Here is a 24,848-nt window from a genome sequence, read left to right as displayed (position 1 = left end):
GGGCATAGACCAAGAAAAATTATCCACGACAATAATATTCGCCCACCGATTCTGTTAGAATATAATATATGTTTATACATATTTTCTTAACTTACTGAAGCATAAAGAGTTAATGTCTCACTGAAGTTTGACACTTCAATCACAAGGTCTTTGGCTGGTATAGCATATGTTATTTCACAAGACTAATATGAAATCGGTCTGGTTACAACTAACCCAGTCATTATACTATAAATCTATGATCTACATTTTAAGGTGTACTACTATCATATAAGTTTAATCTTAGTATATTAAATGTTCATTTTTAGTGTACTAAATATTCATTTTTAGCATATTACATGCTTATTTTTAGTATATTTCACCTTATAATGTGAACTATGGTCTATGGTATAATTTGCTCACCTAACTTCATAGTTACATTAGTAACTAATCCCAAATTATTTGGTTTGATAGCATAATTGGGTTCGGGTCCAATACGCTGCAATGAGTGAGAAATACACGCATTAGAGATATTGTAAAAATTAAAGTGTTTATTACTGATAATATTAGAGTTCTTCATACAAGTTTAATGAAATATAATGTAAGCTTATTAAGTTTTACAATTGTCAAGAACTGTACTAAAACTCAAAAAATGAAATCTCCCAACAAGTTGAACAAAAACCTTGGCAACAAGTTTTATTTAACGGCACATTACTAGTGACTCATGTCCGATCCTGATGATACGCTTAGTGCAATGGCGACATAAGTGACTTATTACTTGTTAATCACGTATGATCTCTATAATCAATTTCTCTTTCTCGGAGAGTAAAAAGTGTTCAGAACTAATAAATTTGTCATATAACTCCATCGAGGTTTGAATCTAAATTATTTTTTTAATAAATAAATATTAGTAATTCAAATATTCCAAGCTTATTAAGCTATAAAATATTTCTTTTAACCAAGTTAATACAGTTTTTTTTTTTTTAATAACAAATGCAAGAGAATTGAAAACTTTATAAATGAAAAAGAATACAAAAGAGGGAGCATGAGAGTGAATCAGACTAACCACAATCTTCCCAACATCCTAAAATAAGGAATGGGTACAAACTCGTACAATACAAATTTGTTTGTGCAAATCTAAATGAAAGTCTAGGAGCATTTCTACTGTCCTTGAAATGGATACCTTTTCGGCTTTTCTTCTTAACAAAATTTAGATTTATTTTTATTATTAGTTTTTTTTTTTTTTTTTTTTTTTTTTTACAGATTGAACACCGATTCTAAGATTCTCACTTTCCTGAAAACGTATTGAGCTATATTTTGTATGCAAAACATTATATTAGCTATATGAAATAATATGCAATCTATCTAACCATGAATCGTGTGAAATCATTAGCGTAGAATTCATCATTACATAAACCAAACTAACAAAAAACTCTCATCATTACTTAAACTAATTAAATTAACAAACAAGTCTTAACATTTTTACTTTATTGAAATTCAAAAGAAAGAAAATCGCGTGTATGTCTCTCTACACATTGAGTCATTGATTACTGTTATCTCATTCAAAAAGTATGATTACGGTTTCTCCATTTTGTAGCTCCCACAAACTTCATGAGTTTCCATCGATTTCCATGCCATTGTTGTTGATGTCGTCTTTATTGGTAAGACAAAGAAATGCAGTTTGCCCCACTTCGTACATTTGTTTTGTAGCTATGTTGAACTTGATCCGGTTTGTGTGCAATCCTTGGACCTATGCATGTGTTCATAGGTTGAGGCACTAATAATTCCCCAAGATTTCCATTCCCTTTTTCTTCCCCACATCACCACATATAATATGGATAACAAATTGAAATAAGTAACACTTGGAAAATCACTAAATTGCCGTTAGGGACAAGAGAGATTGATCATATCATTGCCAATATAATACCCGATGTGTGATAGATGAGAATATTGAGTACGCGATGTTGTTTATAATAAGATTAAAATAGTTAGAGCGATGATGGTAAGATTAGAACGGTTGAACTGCTTTAATACACTTACCTCTTAATTTAATCATAACTTCTTGTACCTAATTTAATATATACACACACAAAAATAGGTTGATTGGTCCAAGGTATTAATTACACATTGTTAGACAAATAGAAGATGACAATGGGGACAGTGGGTTGTTCTCTGAACCAATTCATGGTGTCTGAATGAGAGCATGAGACGTCCTATTTATAGTACTCTAAGAGACAAAGATAACTAAAAAAAATAAGTGAAAATAAAATCTTTGAGGTTCTAAACCGTACATGTGCCCTCGTCGCTAAGTCACCAACCACCGCTTAACCCCTACCCCTACCATATGCCTTATTAGGGAGTTTTTTTTTTTTTTTTTTTTTTTTAATACTAGTGACTCTCTTACCATGTAGTACATGTCCATACATACTTTTTCAACCTATTGAAACATAAAGAGTCACTGCCCCAATTGAAATTTGAATCTGTAACCTCACAGTTACGTCTCTTGTGTCTTTGGCTAGGGAATTAAAAACTATTTGGCATCTGCTAGCATCCCAGTTGTCCGGGCAGGGTATCAAATTGCACATGTTATCCTAAGGGAAGATATGCTTATTGAAGCATGTCATACCAAGTATTAGGGCTATAAATGATAAGAGAGAAACTTGGGATGTGAGAATAGGACTGAGGACACTTATAATGAGTTGTCCTTTTTATGTGCCAAAGGCTACTTAAAAACAGAAAGACAGAAAGGGGAGGGCAACACATACCGTAGGGGACAATATGTCGTGGCTATAAGGTCTATTGGTTAGTGATGATAATTGCACTTCAGCTTTCAATAGTATTTTAAGTATACAATAGATAGAGAAAGTATAGAACAGATGCTACTTTGTAGAAGAGTCAATAGTATTGCAAAAAAAAAAAAAATTGCATTATCACCATTCTGAATTTGTGGAATCTCTACAACCCAACATCATCCGGGTTATTTGATCTGGCTAGGGGTTATGGTTCATTTGGTTGTTGATCAGAGTGCATGGTCTTACCAACTGGTTTACTACACACCTATTTTCAGGGAATAATTGACCGAGAAACACCATTAATGTGAGCCCATCATCATACAAGACGAGACTACTTTCATAAAGTTACTACAAATCTACAATGAATCAAATTTAAATTATGCTCAGGCCCAAGACAAGTGTCAATGCAATAACCAAATAAACAGACTACAAAGCAATTTGGTTAACTGCTAATTTAACACAAACAGTGATATAAAAGACTAGTTGTATAAAGTTCAAACAAGGTGTAGCAGTGAGACTGAAATAGTTCACCACTCCTATTGAACCCTTATCCCAAATTTCTTCAAATGGTTGGGATGGTGAACCACTCCAACCACAAGCATTGCCAAATGGGTGCTTAAAGAATGGCAAACTGCAACAGCCTCTCCAATCACTCTTCCAAACATAGCCTTATTTTAGTTCAGCACTTCAGCATAGATAATCAACATGGAGAACAAACACTAAAACCCTTTCAATTCTAGAAATTTACACATTGAATTAAGGACACAAAGAAAAGGTGCACAACCCATAGGCTAAACAAGGGAAGGTACTAACTGTGAATGAAGTAGATGAATGTAACACTAAACTATCAGCACACTCCGTAAACCAGGCCATCAAAAAGGAACAAGAACTTCATGGAAGAGCACATTCAGAAATAGAACCAGAAATATTGTGGCCAGCAATTGCAAAACTCTTCAAGAGAATCTAAACAACTGGGCCATTAAGAGGATTGCTGATCTTCCTCAAGTAGTCAAGTGGTCCTTGCAGATTATAAGAGCAATTAGTGTTGAAATAACAGCAGAAGTACTGTCAACTGTCCAAAACGCTTTCTCAATTTTGTTATGTTTAATGTACCCAACTAGCAATAGAGCCAGCCAATATGTATCCAAAAAAGGGGCCAATTGTAGCAATAGGCAGCCTGCCAAAAGGTTCAGAACATTAATATTGCACAACCAAAAATAAAGAACTGACTAAATCGAGCAAGAATATAATATTTACCCGGTTCACTCCCATTTACTTGTTAAGAATCTGATTTTACAACAGGACAAAATAGCCACTTCTAAGACAACCTCTACCTCTCAGTTTCATAAGAACGCCTGATGGTGCAGCCCAAATTTTAAGTCACCAATACTAAATTGACCATCTAACATCGTGGAGACTTTCAGGGGAGCATAATTGTCAATGCAAGAGAAATCATAACAAATCCACCATTCAATTCCAACTCACGAAAGCGAATAACGAGCAGCGATTGTAGCATTCAAAAGACCGAGACCACATTCAAATGTGCAAATTAAGCAAGCATAAGATCCCAATCAAACCATACTATTGAACAATTTACGGGACATAGAAGAGTAGATTATTAGTGTCATGTTCCATAAGTTCAAAAGATTGATCGACAATTCAGACATGCCAAGAAGCAGCCCTCCATGATTACATCCAGTTGCAGTAGCATTTCCAACTCTTAATCTGCAGTTTACATGGACCATATAAACCATCATCAGAATAAACTTATAATTATTACTCCATTATTATAGCAACATCAGGACTACTTATAACTAAAAGGCAGCAGCAGAACTAACCAGCTCTAGAACCTCCACTTCGACGATCATATGGCCCAGAACGGTCACGGTTATATCGATCACCACCACCACCACCATCCCTGCTGCGACCACCGCCATACCTGTCCCCACTCCGGTCAGGTCCACCACTGCCACCACCATACCTGTCATCTCTTCCACCATACCTCCCACCCCTACCCCCTCCTCCTCCACTAGGACATTCCCTAGCAAAGTGCCCTGGCTTACCACACTTGAAGCAATCTCCTCCACCTGATCCCCGTCCACCTCCATAATCACGACTACCACGGTCACGGTCACGACCGCGGTCACGATCACGATCGCGTGGACGATCATTATCATAGTCCCTACCTGAACTCTGTTGAGGTTGTGCCTTGTCAACCGTAATAGCGCGACCATCTAAATCAATTCCATTCATTGCATCAATAGCTTCTTCCATGGCTTTCTTCTCATCAAATGCAACAAAGGCAAACCCTTTGGACCGACCAGAAAACTTGTCAACAACAACCTGAATAATAGAGAAATCATAAGCATTTTAAACTGACCATGAAACTCATCCAAGCCCAACTTGCATGGCAGAACCAAAAAATAAAAAATAAAAAATAAAAAATAAGAAAGAAGAAAAAGAAGAGATAGAAATGAAAGTAACAAAGGTGGCCATACATGTGAATCTTAATTGTAATGAAAAAGAAATATATATAATACTACCAAAGAGGTAGGAGGGCTTGTTAACAGCATGACTACAAAACTAAGGCCAATTTTTTCATTTTTTTCATTTTTTTTTGTAATGGCGTATTCATGTTTATTGTAAGCACTTCACTCATTTTAGACATGTTTGGATAGCCCCACAAAAATAAGTTATGGCTTCTGAAACCTCATGGAACTTATCAAAATAAGTGTAAAACAGCTGTTTTGCAAGTTGTTAGTAAAAATAAATTCAGAAAAAACGCTCTGGAAAAATTAATAGTAATAGAAATACTTATCAAATTGTATACCAAATGTAAAACAACATATTTTAGAAAGTGCCTATCATAGAATGAGCCTATTGAAAAACTCAGATTTGTGCCATTTATTCAAACTAGTCCTTCTAACAATTATCCACAAAAAGAAAAAAGAAAGTACTACTCCTAGGTCAATAATACAGGTATTCTCTTGACAATTTGTCTCACAACAAAGCCAGTAATTTATAATCAATAGTCATGTGTTTCCTGAAAAAAATAAACAAATATGTGCAGGTTGTGATTCTGCATGAAATCATAATAGCAGAAAACATCACTCAACTCAGATGGTAAAACACGTAAACTAAACAGAGGACTATATCTACATGAAGCAACTTCTTACCTTTGCCTCAACAAGATTTCCAAACTTCCCAAATGCATCTTTTAGAATTTGATCAGATGTTGACCATGACAAGTTACCAATGAAACAGCGGTACTCAGAATCCTCCACCATCTTAATTAGCACAAACTCTTTTTAGCTACAAAGATAAAGCAAAGAATAAGCACATTGAAAGAAGGGGAATTGAATGAGATCAAACCAATAAACTGGAGAACTGAATTGGTAGATATTAATTGCCACACTTGTCATGCTTATAATATTAAACATGTAAAAATGAGGTCCACATAATCTATGGCATATCAATGTATCACATACAGAACAAGATAAAAGCAAATGCAACAACACTTGTGATATTAAAATCTGCACTTAAATGGAATATACATCTGTAAGCATGTCAATATGCAATCCTCATAACCTATGGTGTGTCATTTAGAGAAATATCCTAACAGGTTATAGTGTTATTCATGTATACAATGCTGATAACTTGACAATAAGTTAATAATGGAAAATACTGTGAGGAAATAGACAAGGAACTCATAAACAATTGAACAAGGTAGACTGTTATAGCTTTTCCTGTCTCAGAACAACTCCAGAAATAACTTCTGTCAACTGCAACATGCAGAATATTCACATCCAGTAGCATAGACAGCTTAGCATAACATCACTCCTTATCAGGTGTCTCTTATTGGTATACCTAATTACCTATTACACTCAAAACATTCAAAATTTTCCTTACCTGCTCCTACTTTCATTCATTCAAACAAACAAACAAACAAACCAAAAAAAAAGAGGCAACAATTACTGAAAGCAATACCTCAATATGTACGACTACAAGTTACATTAGTAACACGGTAAGAAAGCACCAATTACCATCAAACAAGATAAACAAATTTACAATTCCCTTCATCAAAACACGGTATAGTTATGGAACATCAATCCTCACGAACAAATTCATGAGAATCTGATAATATATCGCTTTCGTAACTTTCCAGATAATAAAACAGGCAACTAAGATAATTAGCTGAATAAAACTAACAATTTCTAGGGCAAATAAACATATCTCGATTCTCGTCAATGGATTTCCTCCACAGACGAGAGTAAAATTCAATGGGAGATAATACCTCAAAGCTAAGACTCGAAGAAGACGATGAGCAAAATCGGATATTTTCTCGCGTTTCAATGAAGCCTTAGTCGAATGGGCGAGGGATTGAGGGAATATATATTGTCACTGCAGAGGGCAGAGGGTTTTAGGAGGGATATTCCTGTGAAGCCGCGCCCATAGACTCGCTGCTGGAACTACGTAATACAAAGTTTATTAGCGTTCCTTTTGACAAGATCCTAGGCAAGAGTTATACCATTGACTATGGTTATTTTTTCAATTGGATACGAATTTAAAATACATAATTTATATACTGAATGTTTATAATTTATATACACAATTTACATATTTCATGTTCATAATTTACATACTAAATGTTTACGATTTACTTTTTACAAAATTGTGAATATTCAGTATATAAATTATGTATTTTGAATCCAGATCCACACTTACAAGGTGAATCGGGTCCACACAATAATTTGCCGATTCAATGACGTCCATTGGGTTGATCTTATTCAGAGCCCATATCAATGTTACGTAAATATTTTACAGAATAATCGTTTTGTATAAGAATATATTACAATTTGTGAAAATGCTCAAATAGATGATCCAATTATTGATGAACAAATTCTTAAAATTTTAAAAATTATAATTAAACATTTAAAAATGCCCTCTATTCTTTTCTTCTTCTTTTTTATAACTAAACTGGCATTATACATTGTTTGTATCCAAAATAAAAATAATAAATAAATAAATAACAACAATAATAATAATAATTTGTATTTTTTCTTTTGGAATTTTTGGCTCCCTTGGCAGCCTTGAGATTTGCTATGGCAGCTTTACTTAGAATTTGTTTTATTTTAATATAAATTGTTACTTACTGCTTACATATCAAAGCACCTTAGGAAACCAAGGACCTTGTAGTTTAATAGTACCATGTTGTTCCCATATGTGGAAGGTGATAGATTTGAGCATATATGAAAGAATGAAGCACGATTCGTCAATTTTTTGTTCATATATAGAAGAAGGAAGTAATATTCATCGCTCTTTCTTCCAAATCTAGAAAAATAAAATAACATTAAAAAACTATTGAGATTCGCTACCTTCTTCCATATATAGAGTTCCATATATAGAGGAGAGTAGTAAATGTCTTGCGTCTTCCATATATGGAACATGTAGCAAACGCGTTGCCTCATCTCGATTGGGAATAAAAGACTAATGTGCATGATTTTTATTTTGTTTGATTGTTTAATTACAACAATACAACATTTCAGTTAGAGTAAATACCCAAAATGGTTCCTCAACTATAGCTAAATTCACAAATTGGTCATCGACTTTCAATTTTAACCAATTAAGTCCTTAACTTTGCAATTTTAACACGATTTGGTCCTTCGAACACTTTTGCATTAACGCACGTGCCCGTGTCGTCATCGACGATCTCTAGAAGAACCTGCAGCTCTCACCGGAGCACATGGAAGCCTCTAGGATGACGCTGCACCGGTTCTGAAACACGTTGTCTTCTTCACTCTGGTACGAACTCAACTACATTGAATCCAAAGGAAGGAAGAAGAAAGACGACAGGATTTGGCAGATTGCTTTCGGCGGTGGATCCAAATGTAACAGTGCGGTCTGAAAATGCATCCGAAATCTTAAAAAATCGACGATGGACCATGAAATTACATATATATCCTCAAAAATCACAGTCAACAAACGGTCAAATAGACGGAGGACCAAATCATGTTAAAATTGCAAAGTTAAGGACTTAATTGGTTAAAATTAAAAGTCAATGACCAATTTGTGAATTTAGCTATAGTTGATGAACTATTTTGGGTATTTACTCTTTCAGTTATTCCAACAAGGTCAATAAACAAGTATCACATAGAGTCAAACTTTGAATATTATGATTACCAATTCAACTATCAAATAAACTTAGTCGTAGTTGTCCCTTATTTTTGTGCGAAATTGTTGTTTATTAATCGGTTATAATTTTATAATATGTGATATAACTTATAACAAACTTAAACCAAAAAACCTATGAGATTTATGTACTATAAAATTACTAACAGTGTTAATTTTGTTGATGTAGCATTGACCTAACACTTTGACCACAAAATTGATAATTATACTAATTTGTATACTTGTTTCAGGAAGTGAACTGGAAAGCTATGTGTGGCTCCACTATCAAGAAACCAACACAATTCATTTCTGTTAAGCTATTATTATACTTGTAAAATGTACCTTCCACTTTTGCATCAGGGATGAAGTTTACTACTATAGCATTGACATGAGGAACAGGAGCACCACTCAGAGGAGAACTGCTGATTCTTTCATGTTGCATAAATTCTAAGAATCTCCTGTAGTTTTCTTGATTAAAGGTATGACTATTGTCTGAGTTTCCAGTTTCTTGCAAGAAAGTTTGAACTTGATTTGCTGATGCCATACCCTTGTTTTTTGGCTTCCAATCAGGAGGGTAGCCATGCTTCTTATAACATTTCTCAATGGTATGCCCTATATTTCCACAACAAACTGCAAACTGGCTTATGTTTATGATTGGAGAAGGACCTTTTAGTATTGCATTCAATTCTAGTGAAGAAGGCACTGGTTCCTGTTGTGCCATCTGCTAGGATGTTTGAATCAATAGTGACATGTCTCTCCTGCTATGAAATCATGGAGAAAGCTTCACCAACATCAGGCAATGGCTTCATCAACATGATTTGTCGCTTGGTGATTGAGAAATTCTCATTGAGGCCAATGAGAAAGGCTGACAGCATGTCATTCTCCAAGTGAAATCTGACCTTCTCAGATAGACCTCTTCCACAGGCGCAACTTGGTGAGCATTCGCAGGCAGGAACTGGCCTCAACGCGAGCAACTCATCCCACAACAGTTTCAATTGAGTGAAGTACTTATTCACAGTTGATGTACCTTGTTTCATTTGGTAGATTTCAGCTTGAATCTCAGTGATACGAAACACATCCTGTTGACTAAACCTCTTTTTCAAATCCTTCCAAACCCCTTCTGCCGTGTTGATCCATAATACACCTCTGCTAATCATAGGGGAAAGAGCTCTGAGGATCCATGAAAGACCCATTGTGTTGCATTGATCCCAAATACAAATACCTAGGATTATTTTGAGTGGGAATTGGCTGCGATTCATCTACAATTACCATTTTGTTATTGGATATTAGAGTCATTTCCATGGCTCTTGCCCATGGATGATAGTTTGATCATCCTTCGAGCTGAGCCGTGACTAACTGTAACGATGGACTCTCGTTGGGAAGAAGGAATAGAGGATCAGTGCGATCTTTATGATCAAAGGCCGCAGGATTTGCAGTAGGAATTGCTACTGGAGTTGGAACTGGGATGGTGTTCACCGGAGTGACTCCCGGATTCGAAGTCGTTGCTTGATGCACCATGTTCACACTATGTGTTCGCCAAGTCATGATTATGGCTCTGATACCATTTCGGGAAAATGAAGTGGAAAGCTAATAGAGAAGGCAGAGATGAAGAGAAAAGTGTTTCATTCATCATCTTTCACCGATGTAACAGTAAAGCCATATAAACCAATGGCAGTAACAAAAAAGTCTGTTATGTTGGTTACAAGAGTGAGGGAAGGAGTTTGAATCTAAAACAGTAAAAGTGCTAGTTATAATGGTGTTTGAGCTGCTGCCTACTGCATGTGCTGACAACTTGTTGCACTTAACTCCGAATATCTATTTTCAAAAAAAGTTAGATCAGCGGAGTAAAACATGTTTACAATTATGGATGATAATTTGCCCTATCCTCAACGAGGAACCTCGATGGGGGAAGAAGATGCAAATTTTTTTTTTTTTTTTGGGAAATAAGGACGGGGACAAAGTGTGTGTGTATTCAGCGTCAAGGACATGAGTAGTCTTCCTCGCCCCACCCCGTCCCCGAATAATTATTATAAACACACACACACTTAAGTGGTTGAGTGAAAGGGACTCGTCCATCCTTAACCAAATATTGTCCCACCCAAAAGAGGTGCCTACAATCTAGCGAGAGGATTAGTCACTGTGTTCGACGGTAAAAATTCTGGATATACCCAAAAAAAATACACACACACACACTTAAGTATTTTGAGTTTTGAATTTAGGACTTAGGTTTTCAATTTTGTATTTGATTATTAAAAATTGCATTAATTTGACACTTTGACTAGAAGGTTGACCGGTGACGGGGAATCCACGTCTCCCGCCTAATTCTCTGCGGGGGAATATGAATAGAAGTTTTTTCAATTTCCCGCCAGAAACAGAGACGGAGTCAGAGTCACACAAAAGGAGATATGGAGTATACTCCCTTACCTATTGCCATTTCTATATAAAATAAAATCAACAATTTAACATTTGCATGCTCCTATTTTTAGTCCAAAATCGTCATTTATTGAAAGATAAAATGACTATTAATTAATGTTTTAAATGACTTAAAAAATTTACAATTATTATTCAAAAATATGTACTAAATAAAATATACAAATTATACCAAAAAATAAATCACACTAAAAAATTTAAATGCCATAAATTTGACAAATAAAATATTGGTAAAATCAAATTTATAACTATTTGCTTATTTGGTACCCATAAAAAAAAGACCATTAATTTGGGAAATAAACTAGTGGGTTTTGCATTTCCCCCACTGTACGCTTGGGTTTAGGAGCGCCACTGCGGCACTACGCAGACGCATATAACTGCGATTTATTCAGCTTCCCCGCATCTCCGCCGCCACTGCTACTCTTCTCCGGCGGTGATAATCGCGTGAAAATATCATTGAATCCGAAACAGAGAAGAGCAAAGAAGAAGACCATGTGGTACCTATGCGTGTTCTACCATAGATTGCTGGACTACCGAAGACCAGAGGTCGAATCTCTCGCCCAGCTGTTGGGCGCCTTCGACAACGACCAGAGAAGCGGCGCCTCCGAACATTCTTTGGAATGGAGACTTCCTCAGCACTACCATCCTGACTCGCCTTTCCATTTCGTCAACCTCCCTTCCGAAGAGATCGCTCGCAATGTCGCAAATAGAAGTATGCCTCTTAACCCCTTAATTCCAAATTCCCAAAAATTATTTCCCTGTAGCCTTAAATTTTAAATAATTTAATTTATTGAGTAGGCACATATTGAGTTTTACTTAAAAAAATATATTATGTTTCTGTAATGGAGGGAAGGATACGTGCTTGACTGCTTGTATTAGACTGCTTGTATTAGAGACTATAGTCCAGTTTGGTTTTTACATGGTTCATTCAAACCATATAGTATTGTATGGCATTTTGACTAATGCATTACACAGGTATCCTTGTAAAGGGAATCTATGAACTCTGGGGAGAAGGAAGCAGCCTTGAGGAACTGGAAGAAGCAATAAAGAGTTTTCCAGATGAGCGGAAGTTGCCATACCTGACATCTGATAGCACATTTAAGATAATTGTTGACAGCTTTGGGAAGGTTATCAGCTTCCAAGAGCAAAATGACCGTATTCAAGCTCTCTCTTACATTCCTTTCAAGGTCCAGTCTTTTGTTGAAGTATATTTATTTAAGCATGTGATGTGATATTCTGTATAATGGATAGGCTTATTGTACAATGTTTTTGGTACATTCATTAGCGAAAGTATTGTCCTTAAAATGACCCCATCACTCACTATTCCATTGTAAAGTTAGTTGTGAATGTAATTCTAGTTTAGTGTTTGTAGAATTGGCATTTAAAATGCCTTCTTGGTTACTTATGTGGGTTATCACAGAGCCATGGAGCCTTCCCGTTGAGAACAAGAGATTTATGTTTAGTCAGAGTTGTGTGTTTAATTTGTCTACTTTAAGGTAATTTTTCCCAGGAAGCTGATGCGGATATTAACCTTTTCTCTACCTATGGTGTTTCAGGGTCGGGTGAATTTACGAAATCCAGATCACAAATTCTACCTTATTGAAACTGATAACTATGGGTGTAATAATGGGCTACCTCCTATTGTTCAGAGGAGAGTCTTTTTTGGCCGGGAGATTGGTGCTGCTGATAGAAAACTTTTGCCTACTTATCAGTTGAAAAGCCGTAACTATCTTGGCCCAACAGCCATGGATGCAGAAATGGCATTCCTGATGGCCAACCAAGCACAGGTGAAACATGGGAAACTTGTCTATGATCCATTTGTTGGCACTGGAAGCATTCTAGTTGCAGCTGCTCATTATGGAGCAATGACAATGGTTAGTCTTTCCCATATGTGTTGGGCTCACTTGAAGACATGAAAAAAATGCGTCGATTTTTTTGCTTCCTTTACTAAGTGAACTGTGCAGGGTGCAGATATTGACATTCGGGTAGTGCGTGATGGCCGTGGTCCTGATTGTAATGTCTGGAGTAATTTCAAGCAGGTCAGTTGGTTGGAGTATGTGCTCTCTTAGGCCTTAGTGTAGTGAGTGGGACTGCTAAGTGGATATTATATTATCTATTTTTATCACTCTTATGTGAATTTATTTATGCCAACATGTGAAGTGTGGAATTTAATGTTATCCATTGGCTTTGAAAGTTATATAATACCATACTTCTTTTTGTTGCCTGCAGTATGGATTGCAAATGCCCATCTCTTTATTAAGGGCAGACAATAACCTTCCTCCTTGGCGCCCAGGGTTGAAAGAGGTAGCTGTTTACCCACCCCCCCACCCCCACCCCCACCCCCTCTTCATTTGAGCCTATCTATTCCGCTCTTGTTATTTTGCATAAAGAGGGGAGATGTTGAGCAGTTATAATGCATTCCTATCAATAATAGACCATGTTATAGCATGAACTGTTTTTCTGACTTCACCTGGACATTTCTTAGCCATTCAAGCTCATGTGTTCAGTTGGATGAATGACCTGGATTCTTAGTTTGTGAATTATTGAATTGCTTCCTTCCTTTTGTTTCTGAACCTTAGTGTGGGTTTTTAATCAGGTATTTGATGCAATAATATGTGACCCACCATATGGAGTTCGAGCTGGGGGCCGTAAATCAGGTGGCAGAAAGCTTTTGAAAGGAGTTGTTGACCCATATACTGTTCCAGACGACAAAAGGACAGACCACATACCATCTACTGCTTCTTACAGCTTAGTGGAGTGCGTACATGATCTGCTTGACCTTGCTGCTAGGATGCTCGTCATGGGTGGGCGATTGGTGTATTTTTTCCCAGTGTTAAGAGACGATGAATCAATTACTCCTACATTTCCAGAACACCCTTGTTTCAGATTGGTTGCCTCCTCTGAGCAGATACTAAGCTTAAGATACAGCCGGGTACTGCTTACCATGGTGAAAACCGGGCCTTATACTGAAGATATCGCAGAGGCAGCAAGAATCAAACATTTGGAGTTCAAGGCGAACCATCTGAAGTGGTTGGAAGAAGGTAATCTTCATTCCGCAGTTTTCAGTCCTGCTGACTCGAAGCTTAATGAGTCGGGTGAAACGAAAGTAAGTAAAGATGCAAAGCCTAGATACAGAGGCAAATATGTCTAGGTAGACTGACATTCTACAGCCCAACTTCAAGTTCACTGGTTTACAGTTTACACCTTTTTGATTGTCCGCTGCCTGGGTTGCAATCCTCGCTCCTTATGATCTTGTTGTCATTGTTTGACCTAGATTTCTGATCGTGTTGTCGTTGTTTGACCTAGATTTATGTAGTACTGTTGTTCACTTTTTCTCTTGTATCCAAAAGAAAAGTTCAATTTTGTAGTGTAATAACTAAAATGTATTTTCAGTTTGGCTTAGATAAGCATACAGAAATATTGCTTGTTTTAGAGCTTAGTCATTTTATGCACTGTTTGCCCCTCCCATCATCATCATCATCATCTATCCTCTCCAAACTTCTGTTCTTCAGTGATTATGGGACTTGTATTCTGAGTCTCTTTTTTGAATCATTAATGACAAGAAAATGCAACCACTCATAGTGTCTTTCAAATTTTATTCCATGTTATATAATGAAGATTAACTATTTCATTGATATTATATAATATCATACAGTATACATGTTTTAGCTGTTAGTCTTGCAGCCGGATTTTCTGGTTCAGTTGCTGCTGCTCCTTCCCATGCATTTGATACTGCAAAAAGTCGTGATCAGTGCAATGTTGTGCCTAAGGTGTGTTCCTGACAAAAAAAATTGATTTTTTTTTTTCTTCTATGTGCAATGTGCATGTCTTTCTAAGCGATCTCTTTTAATCTCATGCTACATGGTCTGTCTTGGCTGCTCACGCTAATCATGTAGCGCACTTTGTCAGTTAGTCGGCCATTATATTGTTAACTTAGTAGTCAGGCACAATTGTCTTATGGTCTATAAATGAAAAAGACTACTCTGTACAAAACCAACTTCCCTGTCTACTGCAGATGTAAAGATTTAGTATATGATATTAGTAGTTGTGAACTTGTGATTAGTTCCTTTATGTTGTGTGCTTACTCTCGTTTTTTTCTTCATAAGCAACTTATGTATACTTTCGTTTGCTGGGGTTTGAGGAACTGAGTTTCATATGCTCCATTTTCACCTTTGGATGATTTTTTTGGCAGCATGTATCCATGGAGGAAAAGTTTTTCAAATTGGGACTTCCTGGCAAGGAATTTGAGAGATGGACTGGAATTCATCCAGAAGACCGAAAAATACTGTATCGTGGCATTTGGTTTCGGATGGCACGCAGTGGAGTTGCATCATTCGTGCTCGTGTGAAGTTACTTTTAACAATTGATCAACTATTCTCTTGATTCAAAGAGTTCGACATCTGCAGAACAGATCAAAGGTTTGTTTTCTCCTTGCATCAGATTCAATACATATGAAAATGTTATGCAAAGCATTTTTTTTTTTTTTCCTTTCTAATATTCTTTTGGGTTTTCGTTAATAAGAACTGAGAAACTTAGCTTTGGATTTAAGTCTTGTGTTTTTAATAAGCTAATTAAAAAATGAGTACCAATGGATTGAAACTTGAAAGATTACTTCTGTTTTTTTTTTTAAATAATAAAAATTTGAGTAATTCCCAACAACTTATAGGGGTGTATATATTAATTTATTTTGAATATGGGTATTTTAATTATTTTAATGATATTCCTTTTCTATTCCTTGCTCAACCAAACACAAGAATATGATTCCTCCTATAATCTCATGCTTATTCTCCTTGTGAACCAAACATTAGAATTTAGAATAGTACTTCTATTCTGTTCTTTACTTATTTCATTCCTGTTGGGATTCTTTTATATTTCTTTTATTTTTATTCTTTATACCAAACGACACGTTAGGCACGCTGATAAGAACGTAGCTTTAATGATTTAGGAAATTTTTTTTTAAAAAAATCCCTAGATATGATTACATACATGGAATTTAACCTCATTTCAACATCATAAGCAGTGGAACAAACCATACATTAGCATACAACAAGGTCAAAACAAATCACCCAAAAAGACACTAATTACACAATGGGTCCCAAAATTTGAATCTGAGGTTTTTTTTTTTGTCAATGTACAGCAAGTGGTGCCTCCATTTTGGTGAGCTCCATGACTACCCATCTTCATATTTTGATGCAATAATCATTGTACTTACAATCCAAGGGGTAGTGTTGACTTAGTTTGAGCTTCTGCTTTGACTTTTGTTGTGGATGCATGCATTATAAGCATAATTAGCTTCACTCAAAAGCTACACATTGGCCCATCAATAATCATTCATTTTTCAGTTTCTCCCAAAACAAAATCCTTATAAAACAATCATCCTACAATCCAGAATGGGAAGGTAGATAGAATTATTTAATGTCAGACAAATTCACTCCACCAGACATAATGTTGTGTGTATAATGTGTTTGACAAGTGTATTTGTGTCTGCAATGTTCTACATTCAATGCTTTCTTAAAAGGTGGAGATATATGAAAGAAGGAAGTTTGCTTTGAATTGCATTCTTGTGTACTATAGATATGAAGATTTCCTTCTAGGGGGTTTAGAGTACAATGTAATACGCACCATAATATACGACATTATCCGAAGATAAAGAAAATGAAAAAACTTGATGAACAAGTTGAGATGAGATGAGATTGGGCCAGTAGCATATGTTTGTTATGTATGCAATGATAGTGGCATTTCAATTTGATTTGATCAAATTCCCAATCCAAGCAAAACCATATCTTGATGAGGAAATCAACAACAGACATATATGGTAGGGGATGTTGCTTCCTTTGCTCACAATTTTTTTGGTTTTATTTATCTATTTATTTATTTTTTTGAGTGATGATGGAAAAAAATTCTTTGTTTAGAATGTACATAAAACTCATAACAGAATACAAATAATCTAACATAATACACAATACACACAAACTCATAACAGAATACATATAATCTAACATAATACATAATAAACAGAAACTCATAACATAATACACATAAACTCATAACAGAATACACATAAATTCTTAACAAAATTCACATAATCTAACATAATACATAATACATATAAACTCATAACAGAATACACAAACTCTTAACATAATACACATAAAATCTGAACAATAAAAACGATGTCGTTTGGGTCAGGGCGCACAATGCACAATGCACATTGTGCGCCCTGGTGCACGATATAACGATTGCACAACCACTACCTGGGCAATTTATATCATGGACCAGGTCCATAGTGCACTGTGGTATAGAATTTGACTTTATAAAGTACAAACTTCATGTTCATAAATCATAATGCACATAATTATATAGCTGAGGACACATAAACACTTAACATAATACACAGAATCAACATAATGCACATAATTCATGTTTATTATATTGTGTTTATGTGTATGTGTATTATGAACATGAATTCTGTGCATTATGAACATGAATTTTGTATATTATGAGGTCAAATTCTGTGTATTAGACCAGGATCCAAGATCCACAGTGCGTCACAAGGCGGGTTTAGCCAAAGCACACTCTCAGGTCGTGCAATCGTTATATCGTGGACCAAGATCCAAAGTGCACTGTGGATCTTGGTCCACGATATAACGATTGCACGACCTGAGAGTGTGCTTTGGCTAAACCCGCCTTGTGACGTAGCTGGCAAAGGATCACAAAGATGTAAATAATACTAGGTTTTTCATAATTGACTGGCTCAAGCCAGGAACACCAATAGGTCACTCTCATTGGGAGCGAACTTGTAATCTTGTGATTACCAAACTAACAACCTGATGCGGACTAACTTGGCTAGAGTTACTCCCAATTATTTTTGTTTTAAAGTGTAGTATACTTAGACATGCACGTACCCCTACCCCTCCCCCACTCCCTCTCCTCATTTGCACGTGTCATTGTGTGCAAATGCAGTCTTGTATTGTATGGGTGAGATGATTACCATCCTAATGCTTACTAGCTAATTAAGCAACTAAAAGTAGTGTTCTATTATCTGACAAAAAAAGTTGTTAAACCATTCAAGAAAACACACCATGATAATGACAAGTACACATTTGTCAAAATCGTACGTAAGCGATATTAGTTGTGATGATTTATACAGTTTCGTCATAAAACTAATACGTACATATACACCGATTTGTTTGTACCTATCAAGATAACTTTTATGTAATCCAAAAAAAGAACATAAAAATGACTTTTGAAAAGCGGAATGCTTAATTCAAAAGAAAATGAATAGAGGAGCAAGATTGCTGTCTGTAAATTCCTTGCAAGATACTATTTTATAATCTTGTTCTTATTAAGACATGATGCTGTAAAATCAATATGAAAACGATGTGGGTGTCAAATATTGTCAAAAAGGCTTGCTTTATTTTATGATCCCACTTTAAATTTTAACCACAAAATCCTTTGAATTTTATTGCACTTTTGGGAGGTGGATCCTAATTACTATTACCATTTGAATTCAAATATGCTTTTCTGAGTCGCTAATTACTCTTATCATGTGATGGGGCATGGGTTTGTAAGATGTTGATGAAACATTGCTGCCCTAATTTTGCACTTTTGATATCTTTTTACTTTTTAGTCTTGTTTGTTCTCCACGAATTTTGGTTCTTAAGGTTATCACCGAATTCACACTGCACAAAAGCATTGTATTATTGCTCCAAACGGGGTGACCAAGTGGGTGGAGTATGATTTGTGTATCTGAAGATTATGAATATGATTATTGTTAATACTATCTTAGTTGAACTTGCACAAGATTTTCTTAATATGATTTACTTCCCTATGTGGAGAAGTGAATTTGACCTAGTGTACACCTTTAGATAGTGATTGTAATTTCCCTAATTACTAAAAAAAGAAAAATATTGTAATGTAAAACTCAAAAAAGTTACAATCTAATCCTACCCTACAAATTTCACAATTTTTAAGGATGATCATCTCTCAAGCACAAAATCTATTCCCCCATTTTACTTACCCGACTTAGAATATAATCACCTTGATTTGGTTGATCAATAGTGCCTTGTCTCACTTTTTTACAACATTTATGATACTAAGTAAAAATGTATGCATAATCCTAGCTAATCCCATTCTCCATATACTAGATATAATATTTTATACCTAGTGTGTCCATGTTGATTTTTTCTATCGCGCCCATCAACATTGATATCGATAATACATACAATTATGTATAGTACTAGATATAATATTTTATACCTATTGTGTCAATGTTGGATTTTTCTATCGGCGCCGATCAACATTGATATTGATATGATAATACATACAATTATGTATAGTATTTTTTAAAAAAAAATTATATCGTGTGTTATTAATACCTATGTGTTGATACTATTCGGTACTCAAAAAATGCATATATCAAAAGGCTTGTGAGGTGTAATAAATATAAGGATGCATCAAGAGGCTTGTGGTGCTTACATCAGAAGTGATTCAATGCTTCTCTAAGCAGCCACCTTTTTTTAAAAAAAAATTGAAATATAAAATAATTGTTCCTTGGCTTCGAGATACAAGACAACTACTACACAACCATCATTCTACAGAAAGATAAAAAGGCTACTCTGATACCATTATATTACTTCCTAGTAGCAGCAGTGGCAGGGAGGAGAGTATGCAGAAGAAAAAGAAAATGATTGAAATAATGCTTAATCAACCATCTTAATTTTGAATATATATATATATATATATATATATATATATATATATATATATATATATATATATATATATATATATAAATTGATTAAATTCTATAAAAAATTCTATAATGTGGATTAACATTAGTAACAGCAATGCATAATTATACTGGCTACTATTAATCATATATACTTGATATATGTATACTTTGATTTATGAGAAAGCCCTTAATCGTTACGTGAATTTGTGTACCCGAATGTGCACTCTTGGTGAAATTTGTCTGCCTTGACAAATGACTATAATGAGATAAACCAATCTAGATTATTTATAATTGATCGTTTCAAAAAAAAAAAAAAACAGATAATCAAATTTGAAACCTTGTTATTATCAAGTTAACTATATGCAATTAATTTGGTAAGAAGCTGCCCTATAGTTATGATCGGTGCTGATTAACACTAAAAAAATTCTCATAAATTGATGAAAGATGATTAAGAGTTATGACATTAATTAAGAGATTTAATGAGGACAATGATCGGTTCACGTGAGAATCTCCAACAACAACTCAAGCAAGCATGAGGAATAGGGCCATCAAGATCACACCAGTTTGAAGCAACAGTGGGGTACCCATTAGCTAGATTTTGATTCATTCATCTTAATTAGATTCCACGTGGCATACATTTCACAATGCTACATAGACATTCCATCCATCTCATTACTACTGCCCACATATTCTTTCTTTAATTTCAATTCTTTCTTGTAGGAGTAAATTATTTGAATAAAGTTTTGTTACAGTGTTCGTCAGAGTCGAAAATGTGACGTTTGACACTTCATTTAGATTTTTTTTTTCTCATATTCTATTAAATACTGCTTACTGAACCAGTGAGCTAAATTTGTACAGACAAATTTTGATTTTCTCAATAAGAGAAGGACATGCTAATGCATCTCATTTTATAAACTCGGGTCAAAATATAAAATTTTGGGTTAAATCTGTATTCATATATAAACCAGCTTGTGTAACGTAGTTATATTAGGGTTTAAATTTGTATTTTAAGTCACATCGATAGAGATTGAGGCAGGATGTGCCCCAAGTCCCCAACATTGATATGTGGTTAGAGTCTAAATTCATATTGGATGGTGCAACTCCACATTCGTGTGTGTGGGGGATAATGTGTAGTTAGGGTTTGATTAAGACAGGGGTGTGTGGGGGGAGGGGGGGTGATGCGTACCCATATTTGTGTGTTGTTAGAGTCAAATTGAGACCGGCTTGGATGATAGTGCGTCTTACATCAGCTATTGTGAAACTAACCGTTACTATGAAAATAATGCATCTCACGTCGATCAATAATCAATTTAAAGTATTTGCATTGAATTTTTTTTTTCTTAAGTTTTTTGTAATTTAACGTGACTTGGTAATTAGCTGACTAGAATCACAAAACTATAAAATGATAGGAGTATAACATTTGGTATAAAACAAGTTAGTGCAAATATATAACATTTCCCTCAAGTCATATTACTCATATATGTGGAAATAATTGAAGTGATATAATTTGTTACATCAACTTTTGCCACCTACGAAAACAAAAAACAATTGACATATATAATATAGTTTGGAAGATGAGAGAACTACATAATGAAAAACAAAGAGAATTAACTAGCCAATAATATATATAGAATATAATGTGAATCAACTAGACCCTAATTATGCTTATAATTGGATCTAATTAATTAATTAATATATTAATGTGGAAGACTAATCTCATCAAGATCATCTAGCGAGAGGAAGACTTCATCCAAGCACGAAAGCTCATTCCCATCGTCGCCATCATCATCGCAGTTGCCATCATACACTCGACAAATTACCCATTTACTATAATCCTGAAAAAAATAAAAATGTAAATACAAATTAAATTGTGAATAATTCAACTCTTTTACATGCATATATTTTTAAAAAGAATTGCGCCCTAATTTAGTTACCCTCTAACGTTATTCATACTTTAAGAGATTCCCACTTTAATCTCATGACCTTCCATGAAAGCCTAATCCAGACTTTGGTTTTTCCCCGTTCCTACCATATAGTCGATGCAACTTAGCAAGCTACAAATACCCATAATTCAGTGATCCCAATAGCCTATTCTTTAGTAGGCTAAGGGCACTTATAATTTTGCCACCCTCAATCACACCTACTATAAAATTGATTCCTTAATAAGCTATAAGTGCCTATAATCCCGCGACCCCATCGCCCTTACCATTGAGCCAATGCCTTGGGGGGCTACAAGTGCCCATATGAAGGGCAATTTGGACATTACTAGTGAAATTAAACGTTTATTTGAGTGTATCCAGAGTTTCAACTATCGACAGTTTCAACTATCGACAGTGACTAATTCCCTCGCTGAATTGTAGGCACCTCAATTGGGTGGGTGGACTGACGTGGAGATTTAAGACTGCTCCATACTCAAAAGCAAGAATCCAACCCTTTGACCTTTGATTAAGGATAAATAAGTCTCTTATACTCGACCACACTCCAGTTTCTAGTGAAATTAAAGTTATGTTGAGGATTTTTTCTGAAATTACAAAATATATACATATACTTGCATTCTTGGAGTGGGTTCTTCTTCTTGAAGAAGAGGATTTAGCAGAGCTAGTTGAAGCAGAGGCAGAATCTGAGAGCCTGTATTCTTGCATGACCCAACTGGTCTTGTCACCCTGCGGCGGCTCGCCGATATAGAAAGCATAGTACCGCTTAACCCCCACCCGGTGGCTGCCGGAGCTCGAAAAAATGGGCTCGTCGCCGCCGCCCAACGCCTTCCAATACCCATTGCTCGTAATCCTGCTCGCCGTCCTCCGGCTGTAGAAATACCATTTATTCCCTTCCCCCATCGCTCTCCCTGAATCCATGCACCAAATAACACCACAAATTAGTTAAAATAAAAAGAAATCCTCAATAGTAACTGCGAGTTTCAATTCTCGTCATCCAAAAACAGAAATCTTAGTATAGTAACTATGGATTTTCCTCATAATACAGAAAAAGAGAATCTGCAGAAAGAATTGAAGGAGAAAAAAGTAATTACCTTCCAAGTCCCATGGATCGTAAGGGTAGAGATCGAGATCGGGGATGACGTCAGGGTGGCAGGGCAAAAGCGCCGCCTTTCGATGGAGGAAATGTACGACCAGCTCTTCATCTGTGGGGTAGAATCGGAACCCAGGTGGCAAGTTTACACTGTTCTCACCCATCGCTAGCTATATCAACAACAACAACAGTATGTATATATATGCTGTATATATATATATATGTGTGTGTGTGGGTAGGGGGTGGGGGGTGTATGTAACTATGTATATATAGTGATGGAATTGAGGAAGACAGACAATATGGGAGATGATGAGAGAGGGATATTTATAGGGAGAGAAGAGAGGTGGAGATTGACGTGAGATGGAAGGTGCATATAGATCATCATCATCATCAACAACATATGTTCATCATCGCATCATATACATATGCATATATATCTATATTCATTGCTACGGTTCAACCATATAATACAATGCACTACATCACTAGCCTCTGTTATGTATTAATTGATATGATATAAAGTTCAGAGAATTTGTAAGGGTAACAAATTTTTATTTTTATTTTGGCAATACTGACTCTGTTACAATGTAGTATCTGCTCATAACTACTTTCTCAACCTACTGAAAGCATAAAAAGTCAATACTGTCTCCATAATTTTTATTTAGGAGAATCACTTCGTGTCACTAGACTATAAGATCATTGACATATCTTTTATATTTAGGTAAAAATGACATAATTAGGGATGAAATTAAACAAATTTTGAAATCGGTGATTATACTTAGTGAAATCCTAATAGTCTAAAGAGCAAATTGGGTGAATTGGGTGTTAACTCATGAACATATGATGCATACCTGAATAAGTGATAAATTGATTTAAGTAATAGGAGTAGTAAAGTGATGGGGTAGGGTACGGCGGCGGGTGTTAGTGTTTTAGTACGGAGTGTATAAAAATAAAACCAAACCGGATCTACGTTATACTTCCACGTAACGGTACTTGATTCCATTGGTCAGATACTCATACTATACTTTTATGCATAGTTGCATACGTATACTACACACCTACCTACACTATACGGATTCTACTTATACGTATAAATTACACCCTAGTTTTTCCACTATTTTTTTTTGGTACAAGGAAAACCTACAGCCACATTAGATAATTCATGTGTTGTGATCTTAATCGGTAAAAGATTACAAAAAAATAAATCAATCTAGATTGCTCATAATTGATCAGCTCAAACCAAGAAAGTTGATCAATAGGCCGCTCTTACTGAGAGTCAAACTTTTTTCACTACTATTATTTATTTATAATAATATATTAATATGCATAGACGGTAAGAGTAGTGAAATACTGTCAGAAATAATTTAATTTCAATAGTTAAAGTTTTAACTTAATAACTTTAAAAATCTAGCCATGATGTTAAAAAAAAAAAAAAAATCTTGTATATATCCTTCTAAAGACACATCATTAGGGATGACAATGTGCCCCGTCCGCGTTGGGGATCCCCGCCCTCGTTGAGGACGGGGACGGGGACGGGAAAAAATTCGGGGAACGGGGACGGGGATGAGGAGTTTGTGAAATTCCCCGGCGGGGACGGGGATACCCCTCCCCGCCCCGCCCCGTCCCCGAATAATATATATATATAGTTTTAGGAATTAGAAATTAGAAATTATATATAGATTATTAGAATTTCTTTTTGTCTATGGCTAATACAGTGTACT

At 35.4% G+C, this 24,848-nt stretch overlaps 3 protein-coding genes and 2 long non-coding RNA genes across 6 annotated transcripts; 3 read left to right on the top strand and 2 right to left on the bottom strand.

Annotated features, from left to right (window-relative positions):
* The first annotated feature begins 59 nt into the window (after window positions 1-59).
* LOC109167130 lies at window positions 60-21,739 on the top strand. The gene is made up of 3 exons (XR_002051791.1): window positions 60-70; window positions 2,771-2,778; window positions 21,667-21,739. It is a non-coding gene; the product is annotated as an uncharacterized LOC109167130 (long non-coding RNA).
* Window positions 4,221-7,196, bottom strand: LOC109167125 (glycine-rich RNA-binding protein RZ1A-like). 2 transcript variants are annotated; one of them, XM_019316062.1, is made up of 4 exons: window positions 7,063-7,196; window positions 5,945-6,080; window positions 4,607-5,111; window positions 4,221-4,493 (listed from the first exon to the last, which is right to left on the bottom strand). In XM_019316062.1, exons 2-4 carry the CDS (start codon window positions 6,053-6,055, stop codon window positions 4,489-4,491), a joined length of 621 nt encoding a protein of 206 aa, XP_019171607.1. In that variant the 5' UTR covers window positions 6,056-6,080; window positions 7,063-7,196; the 3' UTR covers window positions 4,221-4,488. The 2 variants fall into 2 exon arrangements, with proteins under 2 accessions (XP_019171607.1, XP_019171606.1); XM_019316061.1 differs by having other exon boundaries at window positions 4,581-5,111; window positions 7,063-7,195.
* Window positions 11,675-14,941, top strand: LOC109167117 (tRNA (guanine(10)-N2)-methyltransferase homolog). Its single transcript, XM_019316044.1, has 6 exons — window positions 11,675-12,078; window positions 12,342-12,553; window positions 12,923-13,240; window positions 13,331-13,405; window positions 13,596-13,670; window positions 13,963-14,941. The coding sequence occupies exons 1-6, from the start codon at window positions 11,859-11,861 to the stop codon at window positions 14,515-14,517; spliced, it is 1,455 nt and encodes a 484-aa protein (XP_019171589.1). The 5' UTR covers window positions 11,675-11,858; the 3' UTR covers window positions 14,518-14,941.
* LOC109167128 lies at window positions 15,031-15,972 on the top strand. The gene is made up of 2 exons (XR_002051788.1): window positions 15,031-15,136; window positions 15,559-15,972. It is a non-coding gene; the product is annotated as an uncharacterized LOC109167128 (long non-coding RNA).
* On the bottom strand, window positions 21,634-23,397 carry LOC109167126 (NAC domain-containing protein 104-like). Its single transcript, XM_019316063.1, has 3 exons — window positions 23,129-23,397; window positions 22,653-22,945; window positions 21,634-21,935 (listed from the first exon to the last, which is right to left on the bottom strand). Exons 1-3 carry the CDS (start codon window positions 23,289-23,291, stop codon window positions 21,798-21,800), a joined length of 594 nt encoding a protein of 197 aa, XP_019171608.1. The 5' UTR covers window positions 23,292-23,397; the 3' UTR covers window positions 21,634-21,797.
* Between the last annotated feature and the right edge of the window lie 1,451 nt (window positions 23,398-24,848).

This window comes from Ipomoea nil, unplaced genomic scaffold (assembly GCF_001879475.1).
Source record: "Ipomoea nil cultivar Tokyo-kokei standard unplaced genomic scaffold, Asagao_1.1 scaffold3147, whole genome shotgun sequence".
NCBI lineage: Eukaryota > Viridiplantae > Streptophyta > Magnoliopsida > Solanales > Convolvulaceae > Ipomoea > Ipomoea nil.
Note: the sequence above shows the minus strand (reverse complement) of the source record. Positions and strands in the feature narration are given on the sequence as shown.